This window comes from Vidua chalybeata, chromosome 4 (genome assembly GCF_026979565.1).
Source record: "Vidua chalybeata isolate OUT-0048 chromosome 4, bVidCha1 merged haplotype, whole genome shotgun sequence".
In the NCBI taxonomy this organism is placed as follows: Eukaryota; Metazoa; Chordata; class Aves; order Passeriformes; family Viduidae; genus Vidua; species Vidua chalybeata.
Window position 1 is genome coordinate 14,383,139 of NC_071533.1, and position 19,761 is coordinate 14,402,899.

At 46.5% G+C, this 19,761-nt stretch overlaps 1 protein-coding gene across 3 annotated transcripts; it reads right to left on the reverse strand.

The window, feature by feature from the left end:
• Window positions 1–1,700: 1,700 nt before the first annotated feature.
• On the reverse strand, window positions 1,701–7,932 carry SPRY1 (sprouty RTK signaling antagonist 1). Of its 3 annotated transcripts, none has more exons than XM_053941567.1 (2): window positions 7,857–7,932; window positions 1,701–4,063 (listed from the first exon to the last, which is right to left on the reverse strand). In XM_053941567.1, exon 2 carries the CDS (start codon window positions 4,006–4,008, stop codon window positions 3,046–3,048), a length of 963 nt encoding a protein of 320 aa, XP_053797542.1. In that variant the 5' UTR covers window positions 4,009–4,063; window positions 7,857–7,932; the 3' UTR covers window positions 1,701–3,045. The 3 variants fall into 3 exon arrangements, with proteins under 3 accessions (XP_053797542.1, XP_053797544.1, XP_053797543.1); XM_053941569.1 differs by lacking the exon at window positions 7,857–7,932 and adding an exon at window positions 6,763–6,966; XM_053941568.1 differs by lacking the exon at window positions 7,857–7,932 and adding an exon at window positions 6,071–6,112.
• Between the last annotated feature and the right edge of the window lie 11,829 nt (window positions 7,933–19,761).

The window sequence follows — 19,761 nt, forward strand, 5'->3', positions numbered from 1 at the left end:
TCAAGTTATTCCCAAAACCTGGTTAGTAAAGGGAGCATTAGTATGACTAACTAGAGCATAGCTGTTGTTTTGAAAAAGAGATCTGAAACAGTGTCACGACATAGCTCCTGATGGAAGACAATCATTAAAGGATGGAGAACACGTGGGTCCTTTGGAATTTCTTCTCTTCTGCTAGGAACCAACCCAAACCCCCAGATAAGTCAGTCACCTGGCTGAAATAAAAGAGACAGAGGTACAGAGGGCAACGTTTTCCTTGAGGATGCACAAGCAGCACCCTTGGAGCAAAGGGCCTGAGCAGGGAGCTGGCTGTGAGCCAGCAGTGGAGGCAGTTGGCTCCGTGTTCCCGGGTGTCAGTGCACAGTTACCAGTGGACATCCCTGGCCAGTATCAGACAAGGCCTCCATTGTGTCCGCAGGGCCATTTGCAGCTGTCGCTCTTCAAGACGCACAGTGCTAGCAGAGGAGTGCAAGTCCCTGCTCCTCAGGAACATTCCCCTCCTGGCTTTGCTTCCTCTCGGGATATCTTGGAAAGCAGATTCCGTGTGCATCCAATGCTGCCCCCCAGCCTGTCACTTCTGTCACACAGAGAAGCAGCACCACCCACACCCTGCAAAGCATTCCTAGATGTACTCAGATGATGATTTCTCTTTGTACCTCTCAGGGATCATCTGTGCTGTTTAATATAAAAGCAGCTTCTCAGTCAGCTCCGTTCCATGACACTGCATCAGCTGGGATGGAATTAACTACAAAAAGGCGAGCTTATTCAAATCATCACCTTGCTGGGAGTCAGAGCAGCTTGAATATGGTAATTCAAAGCAGCAGGACTTCAAAAAAGAGCAAGATATGACACATTTGTCAAGTCATTGCCCTGTTCTGAAGTGGAGTTTCTCTAGAACCACTTACTCTGAACATCATGTGAAATTGCATCCATTTAAAACATTAAAAGTTCAGGAGAATTGTGATGTAACCTTGACCCACATGATTAAAAGAAGGAGGTCTCCCCATTCACTCTCAATGAAAAGCTTTTTCTGTTGAATGTGTGTTAAATGGCCAGAAGTAGCTGTGACACTTAGGTCACCCTTAAGAGCCTTAATTTAAAGACAGAGAAGATTCCGTTGACATTGGAAAGCTTAGGGAAAAGAACGAAATAAGTCATACACATAGGCCCAAACACACACACACATTCCCAGATTTCAAAGCTACCAAACTACAGCAACACAATCACTATTTTTCATCCTGGCTCCAAGCTTTTTATTTAGAATCGAGGTGGGGAGATTAATTTCTTCAGCTGCTACACAATTTAACCAGCCAGGAAGTTCTTTATAAGAAAATTTTAAATGGCTTTGCATGTTAATGTGGTATTCCTTAAAAAAAAAAAACAAAACAAACACCAAAAAAGAAACCAACTTGGAAGTTGTGGTTTCCCTCCACAAATGTATTTTCAAATACTTTGGTAAATAAATAGAGCCTCCATTTCTTGGCACTGTTAAGCACAACACAGATTCAATTGTATTAAACATCTCTTATTTGATATATAGTTGGCTTAAACTTAAAACTAGGTAAACTAAACTAGAGCACAGACTAGTGGCTTTGAAGTATCAATAGGAGGTTATTTGCCATCTGACAGGCCTGAAGGAGGAACAGCCCAGCAATATACACATGTAGCTCACAACCTGTCGCTGTAACAAAAGAACTCCAGAGGCGTTTTCATTAATTAATATATTTTCTGCATTATAGTTAACATATGTACTTTCTTCGTGTCATCCTTATTTCGTTAAGTATTGATATTTTGTTATATTCAGACATGAGTACATTTTCAAAGTCTTTTGCAATAAATATCATAAAATAATAGAGATTCACATAATAAATATTCTTTACAATAAAAAAAGTTTTAACAGACTTTTGTCTTAAAAATAGTTGGGATTCAACTTTGTGTTTTATACATAAAATATACAAAAAAGGACCACAATCTGTGGCTAAGGCAATAAAACAGGGACAGAATAAAATTATAAAGTACAGAGAAGAGCTAAACTCACTAAGCCAAAGGATCACAAGAGACTTGAAGGATTCAAGAACATTTAGGTGACTCAATGACACCTGAAGGCTGTTTGGATATATGAACACCACCAACTTTAATATCAACTGATACTGACAGACTATAAAAACTGGATTAGGAGGGTGGAGTAAGCAATATCCTTCAAAGACAGCAAAAAGAAACAAATTAGTATGTTGCAGCCACAATGTCTCCAATGTGAAGATCTACATAGTGTAGCAAAAACTGAAGTTACACTGAAAATAAAGTAAAATAAAATAAAATAAAATAAAATAAAATAAAATAAAATAAAATAAAATAAAATAAAATAAAATAAAATAAAAAGAGAAAAAAGAGGCAGGGCAATTCTCAGGTCTGAGAATGTTCCAAAAGTTAAGAGAAAAAGAAAGGGGGGAAAAAAAAAAGATGCAAAAAGAAGCAGGCTGCTTATAGAAGAGTTAGGCCTTTCATTTGGTGAAGCCTTTATTTTACATCCCTCTCCAGAAAGCACACAAAAAGTTATTTCACAATCCAGCTCACTCAGGAAAGTTATTCTCCCTTGGCACTCAGGAGGTTAAGGAGAAAAAACCATAACTTGCTGAGGAAAAAAAAAAAAAACCAAACAAACAAAAAACCCAACACTATCTTTGGGAAGATATTCACAGAGCAAGAAGCTTCAAGAGCCCAGTGAGCCTTCACTGTCTCTTTCAGGAGTGGTTCAGTTACAAACTCAAAGACCCTGCCCAAACGAGTGGCAGGTGCAGATCCCAGGTCCACACTTACCAAAGAGCAGCAGCGACTGTGTGAAACGCTCCACACTCAGCCAAGTCAGTGGGAGGAGGAGAACAAAGATGCAAGGGGAAGAACTCATGTGTCTGAAGTTGGGCAGACAGAAAGGAAAGGAAAGCAATGGGAGAGGAGGGGAGGAAGAAGAAAAGATGGGGGGAGGGGGAAAAAAAAATCAGCTACAACCTGAAAAACTGAAGTTGGAGGAAGTAAAACTCCCTCCCAAAATCATGAGGGTTTGCCCTGACCCCGGGAGGGGCAGCTGTCCAGTTTACAATAGACCGTGTTGGAGTTCTTGCACCGGCACCCCGGACGATTGACGCGGTCGTAGCACCCCCGGCAGAGTTTTAGGCATCCTTTGGCCGGAGGGTAGCAGAGCAAGCAAGGCAGGAACAAGGACATGGCTCCCATGCACAGGTACCTAGAACAGCAGTGTGACTGGGAGCAGGAGCAGGGATTATCCGCGTACGAGTCCCCTTCATCGTCGTTGGAACAGTGGTAGAAGATCCCTTTGACCAGGCACATGCAGGTGCCGTACTCCACCATGCTCTCGGCCGAGCACAGGCACTGCCGGTTGCAGGCCAGGCAGGAGGGCAGGGCCCGCGGCGCCGTGCACTCCCCGCACTTGCACTTCCCACACTGTTCGCAGATGAACTTGTGCTGCGTCAAGTCCTCTTTCAAAGGCCCCTTCAGATCGTCCACGATCAGCGCCGACTGCTTGGGCTGCGCCCGGATTGTCCGGTCGGATCTGTGGCCGGAGCCCAGCCGGGAGGGCGGCGAGCGCCCCAGCAGCCCTTGCTCCGAGGAGGCGCTGCTGTTGCTGCCGGAGCTGGCCGCGCTGCCCGTGCTGGTTGATCGGCTCAGGATGGGAGCCCTGGCGTTATGTTGATGTGCCACGTGCCCTGCGTGGCTGGGCCTGTGCTCGTAGTTATTATTCACATTAATCGGTATAATCTCGTGAGTCCTCTCATGCTTCTCCTGCCTCGGCGCCGTCCGTGGACCTGACTTTTTCACCACTGACGGCCCCTCGGTGTATTCGTTGCTGCCCCTGATGGCCTTGATCTGGTCCAGTGACAAGATGGTCGTGGGCTGGCTGTCCCTGTCATAGTCCAAGCGCTGCCGGCTGTCCAGGGAGGGCTGCTGAATCACCACCAGTGAGCCACCGCTGCCATGCTGACTTTGGGGCTCCATCTGTAGTGATCTCTGCTGCTGGCATTCAGCAGGAACCTGGCATGCATCTGAAATCCTGAAATAAGGAAGGAGACAGAAGGTGTAAATAAACACTGCGTGTGTACATATACACACACGAGATCAAGGGCAGCGGAGGGATAAAGCACCGGATACTTTATGAAAACAGAAATGATCTGGCAAAGCCCAAACTGCCCCAGCCACCTGATCACTTTCAGCAAGGGATTACAGCAGCGCTGAGGATCTGGCCAAAGTCCAGTAATGGGGAAAGTCTGGGTATGGCATCATAGATGAGGAATGCAAAGGAGACCCATGCCATTAAAAAAAAAAAAAAAAAAAAAATCTAGTATTAACTTGTATGCTTTCTTGGCAAGCCATGGGAAGTACCTCTCACTTGCTACTGAACTCAACATCTGTCTCTAGCAACAGCAATTCCGAATGCCCCTGACACTGAGCTGGAAACAGCCAAGAACACCACTACGTTCATGTTTTGTATGGCAGAGTGAGGAACGAACCCAGTTCTCACTCTTCTGCCTGAATCTGCAGCATCAGAAAGCTCCACAGATTTGCTTCCTAGTGCATTTGGAAAGTCTCCCTCCTAAAGTGACGTATGTGCATTACAGAGTCCTGAACTAAGTGCTGTCAAGTGGCCAAGACATTTTCTGTGAGAAAGTAACTCAGCCTAAACATCTAATATGCTCCTTTATAAGATTAGAGCAAGGGTGAAAACAACCTGTTTTCAAATATTTCCTGACCACAGGCCGGAGTGTGAAATAAAAATGGGGTAGAAAAGGCTTAGATGAACTAGATGTCAAACAAAAAGTACCTGAGCTTTCATGAGAATGTTAACAGCAGATAAAAACCCTTCAACAACAACCTCAAAACACAAACAGAGAACAAATCCATTTTCACAAGACAGACTAAAAGCTTCTCAAGTAAACAGAACATCTACTTGTCTGTCTTTTAAGTAGTAGGAGAATAGTAGAGATGTTACACATTTCCATCCTGCTTAGCTAGAGACACAAAGGTTGCAACACTGAGAAAACTGCAGTGACAGTTCTGCATCTACACAAAATTGTAACTGAGCATCCAAGTGCCACATTTACGGAGGGAACCAAGACGACAAACTGCTGTTCTTTACTGACAGCCAAAGGAAAAGTTCCTTTTCACTCCCCCTCGGGATGCCATAAGTGTTTACCTGAAAGCAGAGAAAGATAAGTGCTATCAAGCATTTCAAAAACTCATCCAATAATGCTATGAAAGTGTCTTGTGTTACCCAGACCACAGCCAGCATGGAGCTGTTCCCCACTCCAGAGAGAAAAAGGCACCAAAAGAAAAAGAAGAGGAAATGTTTCTTCTAGCAGGTAGCCACCATGGGCAGAAAGTGACAGCTTGTGCCATGACACAAAATCTTTGTCCTCATCCAGTAGTCAAAGATTTTATTTTACATCTAACATCACCTGTGTGGCCTTTGTGGTCACCAGATTAAACAGAAAAAACAAACACTCTTGCTTCTAATTCATAGAACAGAATCACAGAATAGCTTGGCTGGAAGGGACCTAAAAGACTCTGCAGTCCCAAAGCTCCTGGCCATGGGCAGGGACACCTTCCACTAGACCAGGTGGCTCAGAGCTCCATCCGACCTGGCCTTGGACATTTCCAAGGATGGGGCATTCGGTCTTTTCCTGTGTCAGTGCCTCACCACCCTCCAGTAAAGAATTTCCTCCTACTCCACACAAAAAGCAGCCTTCATGAGCACTGAATACAAATCCACAAGAGACCAAGGGTGAATGAATGCGAAAAGGGAAAGATTTACAGCTGTACCCGCCAGGAGCTGGGCTCCCTAGGGGATGAAAAACAATATCCTAAGAAAATGCGAAAGACATCCAGTGCCATCTTTGGGGGGAAAGCGCAACATCAACGCGGCGCAGACTGACAAGCCCAGCTGCAGACCGGGGCGAGAGTTGAACCAGCCACCTCCACCCCCACGCAGATCGCTCGTAAACTGCTTCCCCCCCGGACAATAAAATAAAAATTAGTAAAACAAAATAATAAAATAACGTACGATGCAGGCGGCGAGAGCCCTCACGGTTCTGCACCAGGGGCTGCACTCCCTCCCCGCACGTCGGGGGTGGGATCCCGCTTCCCTCCCCTTCTCCACACCCGCTCGGACACGCCGCCAGCCCCCCCGTCCCGCCCTGCTCCGCCCCGCAGCCCCGAGCGGGCGGCGGCGGCGCGGCGCCCTCTGCGCCCCGAGCGGAGCGGAGCGGATCACGGCGCTGACGGAGAGGAAGGAAGAGGAGGGGAAAAGGGGAAGAAAAAAAAGTTATGAATGAAAACATAGGCTTTTTTCCCCCTTCCTTTCCCTCCTTCTCTCTCTCTTCCTCAGAGGAAGGCAGATCTTAGCCCGGCGCTGCCTCGGGTGGGCAGACTACCTGGCGCTTAAGGCGGCAGCCGAGCGGCCGCTCAGCCCCGCCGTTTCCCCGCGCTGCGGCTCGGCACCCCTCGCCTCAGCCCCTCCGGCCCCCATCTGCGAAGAGCGTTTGGAGGGTATTTTTGACGTTCTGCTCGTTCGCAGCCGGCCACGGTCCCCAGGAAGCCTTCCCGCAGCAGCCCGGTGCCTCCATTCCGGGAGGGGGACGGTGGGAGGGTGGTCGGGGCCGCCCCTCACCGGGCGGGCGCCGCAGCGCCCCGCGGCACCTGCTCGCTGCGGCAGCGCCGGCCCCGTGAGTGAGTGAACGGCGGATCCCAACTTACGGATGTGCAGGGAGCCACCGGGAACGGCAAATCCAGCGGGCGGGGGGCGGCGGGGCCTCGGCTACTCGCTCTCCCAGCCCCCGGGACGGGGAAGGCCAGCGGGCTGCGCTCCTCGTCCCTGCGCAGCCCTCGCTCGCCGATCTCCACGTCCTACTGGGCCAGCGGAGAAAAGCCCCGCTCTCCTGCCCACCGCAGCTCCCCTCTCCCGGGGATCAGCATGCAGCGGCCCCAATCGCCCGTGGAAGCGGCGCTCTCCTTCGGCCGCAGTACTCTCGGTCCGGAGGCGACGGGGAGCAAAAATCCAGCCCTTCCTGCAAAGCGGAGTATCTGGATCGAGCCTCAGGCGGCTGCAGGCTGCGGCAAGCAGCGGGGCTGTTGCGATGCAGGTCTCTGGGAAGAGGCAGCGGGTGCGCGGCTCCTGCTCCGGCTGTTTATTTCCCTTTGCGATCGCAGAGTGCGGGGCTGCGGTCCTGCTCCGGCGCTCGGCTTCACTGCATGGTCCTTGCCGCAAGTCCCGTCTGGCAAAGTGCAACCACAACCTCGGGTGCGAAAGATTTGGCTGTGTATTTTCTTTTTCGTTTTGATTTTTTATTTTCTTTTTAAAAGCGATCAAGAAGCGGCTCTGGCTCTCCAGGCAGAGCTCAGCGAACTGCGAACGAAGCCAGAGGCAGCGCAATGCAATGGCCCTGCGAGCTCCCCGCACACAGCCATGTGCTGGCTGTCGCTGCCGGGGGCCGAGTGACAGGCTCGGGGCAGGGGCAGGACGCGGCGGGGAGAGGTCTCCGCAGGCTCGAGAGGGTCGCGCAAAGCTCCGACGCGCCAGAGACCCCGCGTCGGGTGGGACGGGCGAGTACCGACCCGGAGTTTCTCTGTGAGCAGCGAATCACGCCCAGCTCAGTGCTGCCGGCACGGGGAGCCGAGCCCCGGTTCTCCCGCCCGGTGCCCCGCGGAGCAGCGAGCGCGGCTCGCCCGCACCTCCCGCACGCCTCGTAGCGCGGCCGCCCCCAGCGCGGCGCGGGGAGCCTCGGCCGCCCGCCCGCACCTGACCTGGCGGGACGTGAGTGTGCGGCGCGGCGAGCGCCGCCCGGGCTTACCTAGGGCCGGGGTGAGCGCCCGCCTCCCGCGGCACATTGGCGGCGCGGATCCAGCCCGGGCAGTGCCGGCAGCCGCTCCGCGCTGCCCCGCCGCCGTTCCGGAGTGACTCGGGCCGCGCCTCGCCGCCTTTCAGCGCGCAGCCCCCGCCCGCCGCCGGCCGCGCCCCCCTGATGTCAGTGTGCCTCCGAAATCCCGGCGTGGATTCCCCGCCCTCCCGCCGGGAGCCGCTCCCGCGCGGGCACCGCCGCTCCCGCGGGCCGCCAGGGAATGAAGGAGGGAAGGAAGGAGGGAGGGAATGAAGGAGGGAAGGAGGGAGGACCTGCCCCTCTCCGGCCCCGGCTCCGCGCTGTCCCGCAGCCGCGGCTCCTCCCGGCCCCGAGCCCCGCCGGCAGAGGGAGCGCCCCGGGGGCCCGGCTCGGCGGAGCTCGGAGCTGCCCGGCTCGCACACGCTGCCCCCGCCTGCGCTCGGCCGGGCGGGCAGAGCTCATGGAGCTGCCACGGCACCGCCGGGCACGGGGCTCTGCTGAAGGGCTGAAGTTTTCTGCCACGCTCCTCTGACATTACAGAGAGATTCCTGTCTCTGTTTTACCGTCAGCGCCCTTCAAGCCAGGTGGAACAGCCCTTCGTTTATATTCACAAGGTATTTTCTGCTTGTTTCAGATTATTGCAGAGGCAGCTAAGGACCCGAGAAGTGCATTCCCTCTTGTCATCCTGCCATGAGATAGGAAGAGGCTCTTCCCATCGTTTTACGGCTGACACTGCAGCACCAGAGATGATACGGGTTATCAACCCGGCTGTCTCCCACCTTTCCAGCCCTGCCTTGGCAAGGTCCCATCCAAAGCTCACCACTGCATCCCTGCCATGGTGCCACAGGGTTGCTTTCCAAGTCAGTAGTTTTATGGCCAGGTATTACCTTTGACATAAGATTTTTGGGGGTTTGGTTTGGTTTTTCTCAGTGAGTGAAGTATTTTAACAGGCCACCAAAAGAACATGGGAAAGTGATATGAAGCACATCCAAATTCTGAGAATTTTTTTTGTAACAACAAGTAAAGTATTGGAATAGTTGAGACGTCCAGTACTTGGCTAAACACCACTCAGCCTTAAGTCTATCTGAACCATACTAACAATCCTTTTCACAAAAAAACCCATTCTCCCACCTTTTGCCCCAAATAAAAGAAGTATGTGCTAAGGATATGTGGAACTGCTTAGCAGGAACATACATCCAAAAAGCAAACAATCTCTACAAATAGGATTGTACCGCAAAGGTGGTACTCGGTGACAGTCTGCACACCCAGCTCACACTCATGGAGGTAGCAGAGTTGTTTTTCATTAAACTTCAATAAGCTTGGAAAGAAATCACTTAAACTGCATTTTTGACATTTTCATCATTATGTACAACCTTTACCCGAAGCACCTATTTCTCTATGAAATAAAATTTGCATGTATTAGAGGTTCTATACTGAATACTAGAATATAGTACTAGTGGTAGTGTGACTCCTAATACTTCTGAGTTTGTAATTAACAGATTGCAGATACAGACAAACCATGAATACCATTCTCCAATGACAGAGGCTCAAAGGACAAACAAGAGCATCAAAATCCTTGGTGTGGAATAAAAGTATTCCAAATCAATATTTGATTTATCCATTAATATGGATTTAGAAAATGCAGTTGCTCACCAAAAGCATTCTCAGGCACACCTCGAGCACAAAGTACAAAATAATTTTCAGTGCAATCCATCTGAAAACTTTGGAACCTATAATGAGTTAAAAAAGCCTATATATGATGAGAACAAAAAATCCAACTGAAGAACCAAAATGACTAAGAAAATTGAAAAAAAAAAACATTAATCCTGCAGAGTAATCTTAGTGGTGCAAGTTCATCTTGGAGTCTTTGGAGGTAGCAGGGGTCTGTTCTCACAGAAGTCCATATACATTTTTCCTAGGACACGACCATAAAAATGCCTCTCCTTTCATATCTCTAAAGCCAGTACCACCTTAAAAAACCTATGCCAAGTGTAAGAGCTTGATTTTAGAAACATAATACCAGGCTTAAATGGGTCAGTCAAATAACCAAGAGTACTGGCAGGTGTTCACTATCACCTGGCACCTGAATTAATACTTCACTGAAAGAAGGGAAAACCCTCCAGTGATATCCAAAGGCTCTCCACGGGCTCAAGCAAACATTTCTGCACCTCACAGAAGTCCATCTCACTGGATTATTCCTGGAAATTATAGCAGTGAGAAGTTCTGATTAGAAAAAGGAGAGCTACATTCTGGAGAATGAACTGGCACCTATGGCTACATACTAGCATGGCCTTAATTTGAGGATTGATGCAGAGGCAGGAATCTGATGCAACTAAGTTATTTTCTATCTCTAAACCATCATCTAGAGGTGGCTCAGCTGACACCAAGTCAATAGAGACCAGCCCTCTGTGCCTCAGAAAAACCTGCCAGAATGGGGTTCAAGGGACTGAATGATGGCCAAGAGCAGTGATCCAATCCCTGTTTCCTCTTTCACTTTGAGGATCAGGCACTAGAAATAATCCCCACCTTCTGCAGTGATATGCTGCTTCTCCCTTATGGCAGCCTGAGTGCCAGAAGGTGCACTGGACAGAACAAAAGCACAATCCATTCTTAGCTTTTTGTTTTTCTTCTTAATCCACACCTAGAAGCAACTTTTATCTCTAGGTGACTTAACTGACCTTTGTAAAGATGCACTGGATAAACTGTGATCCTCCCACTATCAATAACAACTATTTCCATGGTGCATCCTACATGGGAATATTATTCTGTTTCTCCCTAAGCAGCATCTCTTAGCCCTTGCTAAGGCACAAATCCCAGTCCAGAAGGAAGACACACACTCAGCCCCAGTCACAAAGCCAGCATGGCTTTGAGGAGACTCAGCAGGGGAAGTGTTTCCCTTTATGCATGTTACCTGTCACTTCATAACGAATCTTCACAGCTGCAACAACATTTCTAAGGTTACAGAGGAATTCAAAGGTAACTAACTAAACACCCCCCTCCATTAGCATTTATAACAAAACTATGAACCAAATTGTTGTGCCAGTCCTACCTGTAGCATGTGTAGGTCAGGTACTTCCCTCACCAGCGATGATCTTGCAGAGGTGGTGTCAGGAGAACCGACTGGAACCTGCAGCTCCCCAAAGCTTTGTGTGTCAGCAACTTTTTGTGTCAGGTGGAACTTTGTAGCTGTCAGTGCTTGAACAGTCTCAGAAACTCTCAGTGCTTGTTGGGACAAGACCAGCATAACTAATTTTTTAACACACCACTAGGCCTATATATACTACAAGGGAAGAGGAAATGGCCTCAAGTTGCACCAGTGGAGATTTAGATTGGGGATCAGGAAAAATTTCTTCACTGAAGGCACTGGAACAGGCTGCCCAGGGAGCTGACTGAGTCACCAACCCTGGATGGATTTAAAAGATGTGTAGATGTGGCACTTAGGGACTGGTCTACTAGTGACTTGGCAACGCTGGGTTGACGGCTGGACTCAATGACCTTAAAGTTTTTTTCCCAACCTAAATGATTCCATGATTTAAAAACTCTCCAACAAACCAACAAAAGCTATGGAACACTGCTGTAATAACAAGTTTCTCAGCAACTCTCATGAAATCTTGCTGGCCCAGGCTTAAGCTGGTGCATGAGATGAATAAAGCTGCTCCCAAGAACCAAACACCATGGGTGCCATGGTGAAGGCATACCTTGACACATACAATGAATCACTTCAGGGTAAGGAAGAGAAAGCAAAGGCTGATGTGGTAACATTTCCCATCACACTTTCTACCAGACAGGTTGACCTTTATCTGAGATCAAAGGCACGGGTGGCTGGGGATTTCTTCAGCTGCTGTGCAGGGGCTGTTCTCAAAGCTCTCTGAAGACATGCAGCCCGTGCACCGCTGTCTCTTGCCGTCACTGCAAGGCTAGGGAAAGGCACACAGGAAATCCTCAGTTACAAATAGAACCTGTAGTTTTCACTTCAGGAGATAACATCAGTTTTTCTTAGAGGCAGAGGAGACAGTAAAAGGCAGCAGCCAGGCAAACCTCCAAGAACAAAGGGACGAACCTCGATGTGAACCTGCCTCATGAACATTTGAATGTGGAATCAAAGCATCTCAGGGAAACGCTGCAGAGAGAGGGGGTTAGTCTGTGCCCAAATTAAACAGGAAGAAAATGCCAAGGTCTGTAAAATAGGCTGAGAGTCTGAGAACACACTTTTCCTTCTCCATCTCCTGCATTGTATCAAAGAAACCAGTATTTTCCTTGGGTAAACCACAGGCAAAACTTCACTCTCCTAAGGATAGGCCACAGCAAGTCTCTTCATTTTCCACCACTCCTTTGACATACAGGCAACTGGTACCTCTACACCTCTCCTTCAGGTACGCATAGTTACTGTTTTCTGATCAACTTTAATCTTCCTTGGAGAACTGCCTCTCTAGCCTTCATGTGTAGCTGCTACATGGGTTGCTTGCATGTGCACAAGATATTCTAAGCTACTGACCATATTTTCCTTACTTTGTATTGACTGTTAACTATTTCAGCTAATATGACTTCATCTGCCTGCATAAATAGCTTTGTGAAAAAAGGAAAACTGTCATTATTACTGAATACCAATAATAACTTATTCTCATCTACCATAAATTATCTGCAAGTCCTTGTCTCCTGTCCTAGTGCTGAGCAAACTGCTTTTTCCATTCCACTGAGACACAATTCCTTGCACAGACACAAACCCTTCCCATTTCTGCTGGAGAAGTGGCCGCTCCCCAGGAGTGGGCTGCTTTACTGGGGGAAGAGGAGAAGCTCTCTGCTGATTTAAATACATGGCTCTGTGCATGTTTTTATTATCTAAGCACTTGTGGTGACTCGGGTGTTAGCACAGCTCCAGGAATGCCTCCTGTTTATCAGGTTGTGCAATCCGTCACTGTCAGCTGAAGGAGGTCTCAGGAGCAGCGTTTCTAATTTGATTTGAAAATATACATGGAAACCTGAGCCTGCTTTTAGCAAGAATGATGGGGTTGGCCTAATGAACACAATTTCTCTTGTTGCTCTTGAGAACAGTGTGTCAACAACCAAAGTTTAGGTTCCCTCAATGGCTGCAGCAGCTTCTGTGAGGAAGCAGTAGCTTCACGTCTGTGTCATGTTCTTGGTTCTGCTTTATCACTAAAAGGCATTTCAGTCAGATTTTAACAGGGAGGAAGTTCTTCCATGGATCTCTTGAAGAGAAGTTTGCAACAGGCTATTTTTTTTATGGCAACTTCTTCCTTCTGAGCCTTCATACACTTGTGTGGTACCAAATGGTGCTAAGAAAGTGTATCTAGAGAGGCAGTTCTCAGATAGCTCAGAAGCTGTCACTGCTTTCCCACCAGAAACTGGTTACAGGAAAAGGAACATGTCACAGGAGCCACACAGATTTCTGGCCACAGCATCACCCACTTCAATATTTACAGATTTTAACTTCTCAGGGAAAAAAAACAGATAAAGAGCCCCACACCTTTCTTCTACTCTTCTATTGCTGAAAAGATAAATCTCTTACCACAAATCTACAAGACTACAGTGATGTCACTTTCCCACATCCCAACGAGAGAGTGATAAAATATAATTTGCTATTAACCTCTATTTTTTTCATCCTTTCCCTATTTTCTGGATCTTTCTTCTCTGACAGATTCTGCACTTGGCAGTTCAAGTATGAAGTGCCAAGACACCCCCTTCATGTTTGATGTGGTTTGTTGTATTCTAGAAGAGCTTGTCAGGCACATCTTGGAATTTTGCTCCGTAATAACAACAACCTGCCAAGGAATATTCAGTGTCAAGGGCCAGATTCTATTCCTGGGGAAATCAAAGTTAACCTTGGTTCCCTTTGAGATTGAGGAAGTCAGGAAACTTTGGTATTTTGGACATAGTGTGAAAAATATTATCCCTTAAGAGCCTTTGGGTTGAAAAGGTCAGATTTCTCCCACCAAAAAGGACTGGGAAAACCCTTGACAGTGAAGAACAGAAAACACACATGCCCCTGCACATACTGTCACATTGCTGATGAAAACCCCCTCATTTCCATCAGGGTGGAAGACAGGCTGCTCTAGTTCCACACAAGCCATGGAGAAAGCTTGCACTGCCTCTCCTGCTGGCTCCCACCCAGGAGGCCATGTACAGACACACACTTAACACAGGGAGGTTGTGACACCAGAAACTCTGTGTTTGTGTGTGTTGGGAGGTGGTCCCTTTTTTAGATTCCCTCCATGACTCTTTATTTTGAAACCACTTCTGTGATTCTTGTTTCTTTCCCTGATTAATTAAACACACCTGAGAAGCCAGAGAATTCCTATCTACAAAGACCACATCTATTACTGAAACATACCCTGTTTAAAGTATCTCAAAGCCTAGTAAGGATCTGTCTCTATTGCCTTCCAAGTTCATTAGTTTTGAAATTTATGCAGAAAATGGAATTTCCTCCTAAATTAGCCTGCCCAGTAAGCCTTCCAAAACACTGCAGTGATTCTGCTGCAAGGTGACATTTCTTGGAGCAACACTGTAATACCAAAGCATTCCCAAGGGAATTGCCTACAGCAATCTTTCCATAGATTTTTAGCAGTATAATCCAGCCTAAAAGAAGCATCTGAAAAAAGATAAGAATAACAAGTGTGCCCAGTTGAAAAACAGAAAGCACACATTTTATATTAGCTTAGAACTGTGGACATCATTGCCTGGCTGAACTCAGCATTTGTAGCAATTCCCTGTTTATTAAACAAAAGAAAAAAAAATCCCTGACAATTCCCTAGAGGGTTCTAGTCTTTTCTACATGGAAGGCCAGACAGAGACATCAGAATATTCAAGAAAGGTCATCTTCAGCTCCAGCAGATATTGAGGTCAACTGCTCAGCTATTATTTATGTCCATACCTCTCAGAGTAGTGAAATAGCTGTCACCACCTGGCTGGATTTCAGCTCTGCAGAAGGCAGTTATCAAACCTAAACATAAATTTGTTAGAACTTACACACCACTCTGTTCTCATAGCAAACCAACATGACTTTTCTAATTCTCCTCCAAATGGCCCATTTTCAGCAAACTTAAACATTTTTGCACCTAAGATCAGTATTCAATATATTTTGCCATATTCTTTGAGTCTTTGCTGCAGGTATTGTACAGGGGGAAAAACAAACAAACCAACACCACACCTTTCTTTTACTCTTCTATGGTTGAAAAGACATGGAAAAGATCTCTCACCACAAACCTACAAGAAAGTGCACAGCAGCTCAGCAGTAGCACGACTCGTATTTCATCACACACAAATAGTGTGAAACATGGGAAGCAAATGGAAAACAACATTTTTGGAGCTGGACTGATGTCAAGAATTACCTTTCAAAACCATCTGCTGTTTTTTTTAAAACTTGCCACATGAAAAAACAACAACTTTGAGTCAATTACAAACACTCCTGTAAATTCATTAGCTCCTGCAGACTTAAATTTTCCAGGGTGCCAATTGCTATAAAATAAAAATGCTCAGCACTTCTTAGGAAGACACAGAAAGAATGATTTGCTCAGAGTTCTTTCTAAGGCAGGAAGGGACAATTCCTACTGTCAGACCTCTCTGGGCAAAGAAAAGAGAAGTTGAAAGGAAGGATCATGTCAGGAAAACCAAGATGAGATGCTGAGAATTTCCAAGGCATGCATTTTCTAAATCACATCCCTCTTTCCACATGATGGGTATTAGGATACCAATATATATCCTAGCTTGTGTTTATAAAGATTCAAAGTTAGTGTGAGAGATGTAGTAAATGTGGAATTATTCCCTGTCTGCTCCTTGAGGAACAGCTAAACCAGCCCTACTGTTGCTGTTAAAGGTAGCCTAGACAGGAGACAGCTGGTCCATCAGCTCTGTTTTAAACTTAGGTTTCAGACTAAAATTTAAAAAAGACTGAAAAAATATTTTCTCAGTGTATTTCATGACAGGATAGCTCAGCCAAAGCCCATGAATGTAACTGCATTACTTGTTTGTTTGAGGAAACTTGCCATGTTCCAAATCACCTCCACATCATCAGTATTTTCAGTGCCAGCAGCTGCTCTGCAGAATTGTGTAGAGGAAAACAATCCTTCCTGGCAGGGAATGGGAATGAAGCAGCACAACAACACCTCTGTTAAGAGAGATGACTTCCAAAGGTGTCACAAGAAGAGCTGACTAGCACAGCAGTTCCAGGGAAGGAGGAAAGTGGAAAGGACAGAAGCTGACAAGAGCTGAGCAGGAGTAGATCGATACAGTCAGACTGATGTTTTGTCAGAAAAGTGTAAAAAGCTTCTTTCACATTTCACAAGGGGATTTATCACTATAGTTCCTCTGTTTTCAGCAGCTTTCCCCCTGTATCCAAACACTGCTTGAAAGCACTTTGTTCCAAGTTATTCTCTGCTGGGAGGTAAGTGAACACCACCTACGCTGAGACCAAGGCAGTGACCAAGCTTCTGGAAAACAAACAGCCCATATCTTATTATATACACTACTTATTAGCAGTGATTAAATTAATTGCTGTATCTGTAAGCAACTAAGAGAGGCTGACAGCTCCTGTGTTGAAGGAGTGGCTTGGTTGGAAAGGCCCAGGAAGAAGCAAACCTCTCTGTGTCCCTGTTCCAAATGCACTGTTGCAGAAAGGCTTTGGCCAGGCTACATTCTGTTCTTACTGTGTGTTTCTCTGTTTCCCCAGCCAACTTCACACAAATTCTTACAAAGGTTATGTACAGACTTGTACAAAATGGAGACTGACACTGGCTCTTGGAGGGTTTCCCAGAGCAAGTTTAACAGAGATTATATAATACATTACATCTGTGTTGGTTGGTTGGGTTTTTTTTGTTTTTAATATAGATGTTATTACATTATCAGTTTGTCCTTCCTAGCTTAACCCTCCAACCACCCTTTCAAAATAGTTCATTATGTTCTGCAGAGTTTAAAAACCTGAGGTTATGATGTGAGTTTTGTTTCCAGCCCTCACTTAAGACAGGACATGTGTGTTACAACTGGAGGGGCTCAGCAAGTCACAACCACCATTATTTTCCTTCCACACACACTCTACTACCAAAGTCATGAGGGGGGGGCAGTCCTTAATTGATGGAACAATGGAATTTTAGAGCTAACACAGAAATTTGCTTCTGTATCCTATTTTTAAATCAGAAGTCTCACATTAGTCTGCACAGCTTGGGCTCAACTTCTGTGGCTGTGACCCTTCCTCCCAAGACAATCCAGCAGGATAAATCCAGCTTAAAATCATAGGGCACTTATTAAGGATATTGAGTATTCTCAAAAAATTGGGCTAAGTCATATCCCAATGGAACTGACTGCAGGATATAAAGCCCACCTTTGTGCAAAGCTGTCTCCAAGATGCTCTTCCTGTTATTATTGCTGTGGGTTTTCCTTCTTCTCCATCTCACTGTTTTCCTTGTGGAGTTTAGAAATCCCCACTTCTCTTCAAATTTTTATTCCCCCAACTTCTCCTCTTCTCATTGAGAAAAGGGGCAGAATTCCCCTCCTCTCTCTTGATACCGTTACTAGACCCTAAATTTCTGAAAAAATCGGAAGATCTGTGTCTTACCTTTTTTGGTTCTGAAGTAATCTCTGCCACCTTCTGTGCACCTCAAGTGTCTGAAAGAGTCAAGTTCCAGAAACACACCTGCTACTCCAGTGCTGATGGGGTTAATGAGATCAAAGCCAGACTCCACTTTGTGCTTAGCAGTGAGACACTTCCTACCACAGGCTAGGGTGACTGCAGCCCTCCTTCAGCTCACCTAAATCAGCATCAAAATAACACAAATAAGCCCCTACTCTGATTAGAATCAGTATTCCCACTTTCTGTCTCCTTCCAACTCCATCAACCCCCATGCATTTCCACAAAAATCAGTCAGTGATGAATTCCAGGGTAACTTTTCTAATTCACATGTTTATTTTCAAGCATTTTCTCCATCTATCCCCTCTCCCCCCCTGCCCTGGCTGTCCTTAATCAGTAAGGGCTTCATGTGCTCCAAAACCAGCTCTTACCTCTTCACTCAGCAGATAAAGTGATCCCAAAATTCAGCTCCCCAACAGCCAAGTAGGTAAAGAACAGCTCTCCCAGCATCTTCTCTTAAAGTCTCCCCAGACAGCCAGTGCAGGAAGGGGCCTAACAAAGCTGTATGCAGCCAATTGTGTTATCAGGGCACTTGGCACTACCAGCTGATCCTTGATTACTATTCATCCCTCGGGAAAATAAAACACCCCTTTGTAGTAAAAGTGTAACCGGTTACTATGAGGCATTACACATTAACAAAAGCAGCTTTTTACCAAAATCACAGATGATGAAAGCCTGGAAGTAGAATCAGACCAAGGTAACTGGTTGTTTCTGTGTGTTTCAGATAGAAAGCTAACAATTTAACCAAGATTTTCACAGTGCTAAGAATAAAGTGGTGGGCGAGTTGTGTCACATGTTTGTACATAAAGTGGTGAGTTCCATAAAAGAAATTTTAAGGATAAAATTATAGCAACCTTTGTGGTGTAGAATCCTACATATGCTACTGCCTGCACTGCAGCAACCTCAGTTTTCACAGGGTCTTGAATAATTTTAACAGCTCTTTTTACCATTTTTGTGCTTTTCTTGAAATCCACACAGACACTTTCGATATGCTTTCAGATTTTCCTTTTCCTTTTTTTTTAACCTAAGAATACAAATCATTAAAGAGCACAGATATCTGAAAGCAGATTTTTCACTAGGCAGAAGGCTTGGTGGAATAATCCCTACTTAGGTGGTGAGGAAGCATTCCAGAATATTAAAGGATTTGTTTGTGTGCTAATCTACTTAAGCACCCATAGGCTGTAACACCCACAACTTTAGTGTGCTTTAGGGATCTCTCATGTCCATGGCTACTCTCACTGCCACAGCTCTGCATTAAAGCTGCAGATTCAGACTGCAAGCTGCTGATGGGACACCTGGAAAGAGCTGCATGGCTTTGGTCCACCCACCCACAAATCCTGCTCCACATTCCTGTATTTTAGGGGCAGCACATGTCACTCTGCTTCTGACGTCCTGAGGTCCCACATCCCAGCCACCCAACTCTGGGACAGGACAGCAATCCAAGCACCAGGAGCCCCTTCACAGGCCCTGCAAAGGAGACTGCATGAGCACGTTTCACACCCTCAGTTTGGAGAGAACTCGCTGACAGGAAAGCAGGGTAGCTTTAAAGGCATTAAGTAGAGCAGGCTTGGTGTAAGCAGCTCCCCCTGTGTGAAATCCGAAGCTCTTGCCAGCGGTGGAGGAAAGACATGACCTCATTATTCCACAGCCCAGATAATCCATTCCTAGATAAAGTGAGAGCTGACAAGTGTTTCACCTTGAACGTTATCAAAGCCCTTTCCACACTTGGCTGATGGCAGAGCCATTTTACCAAACAGGGATGTGAAAACTCCTCAGTGTTAGCAAAAGAGATAAAAAAATCCCCGGGGTGCGTGGTTAATGCCACACACACAGGTATGAGAGGAAGAGTCCAGCAGCATTTCCAGAACCATTTAGGCAAACAGGATATATTTGCACAAGTGGATAAAATATTTTTCTCAATGTATCGAGGGTTGCTGCCCTCAATTCCTTCCATCTACCTCAAAGCACTTTCTCTAGGTAAATGCTGAAGGTCTCTCCTGATATCAGCTGCCCCATCACCACCTCCAGAAAGGTAATTCACTTCTCAGCTGGGATAAATCACTGTCTGGACTACCTTCTAGTATCTTCCCAGTGGTTTCCAAGTGTGATTCCACTTCCCTAATCTTTTAGTCAGAGGAATCCAAGCTTTAATGTCATGGATTTCACACAGGCACATGCAGACAACACACTAGCCTCCAGTTTTGTTGGAAGGGTATCACAGAATCATTTAGGTTGGAAATG

What these genes read in the sequence shown, in the direction of transcription:
- SPRY1 (XM_053941567.1), bottom strand. Translation starts at nt 4,008, where the DNA reads ATGGAGCCCCAAAGTCAGCATGGCAGCGGTGGCTCACTGGTGGTGATT.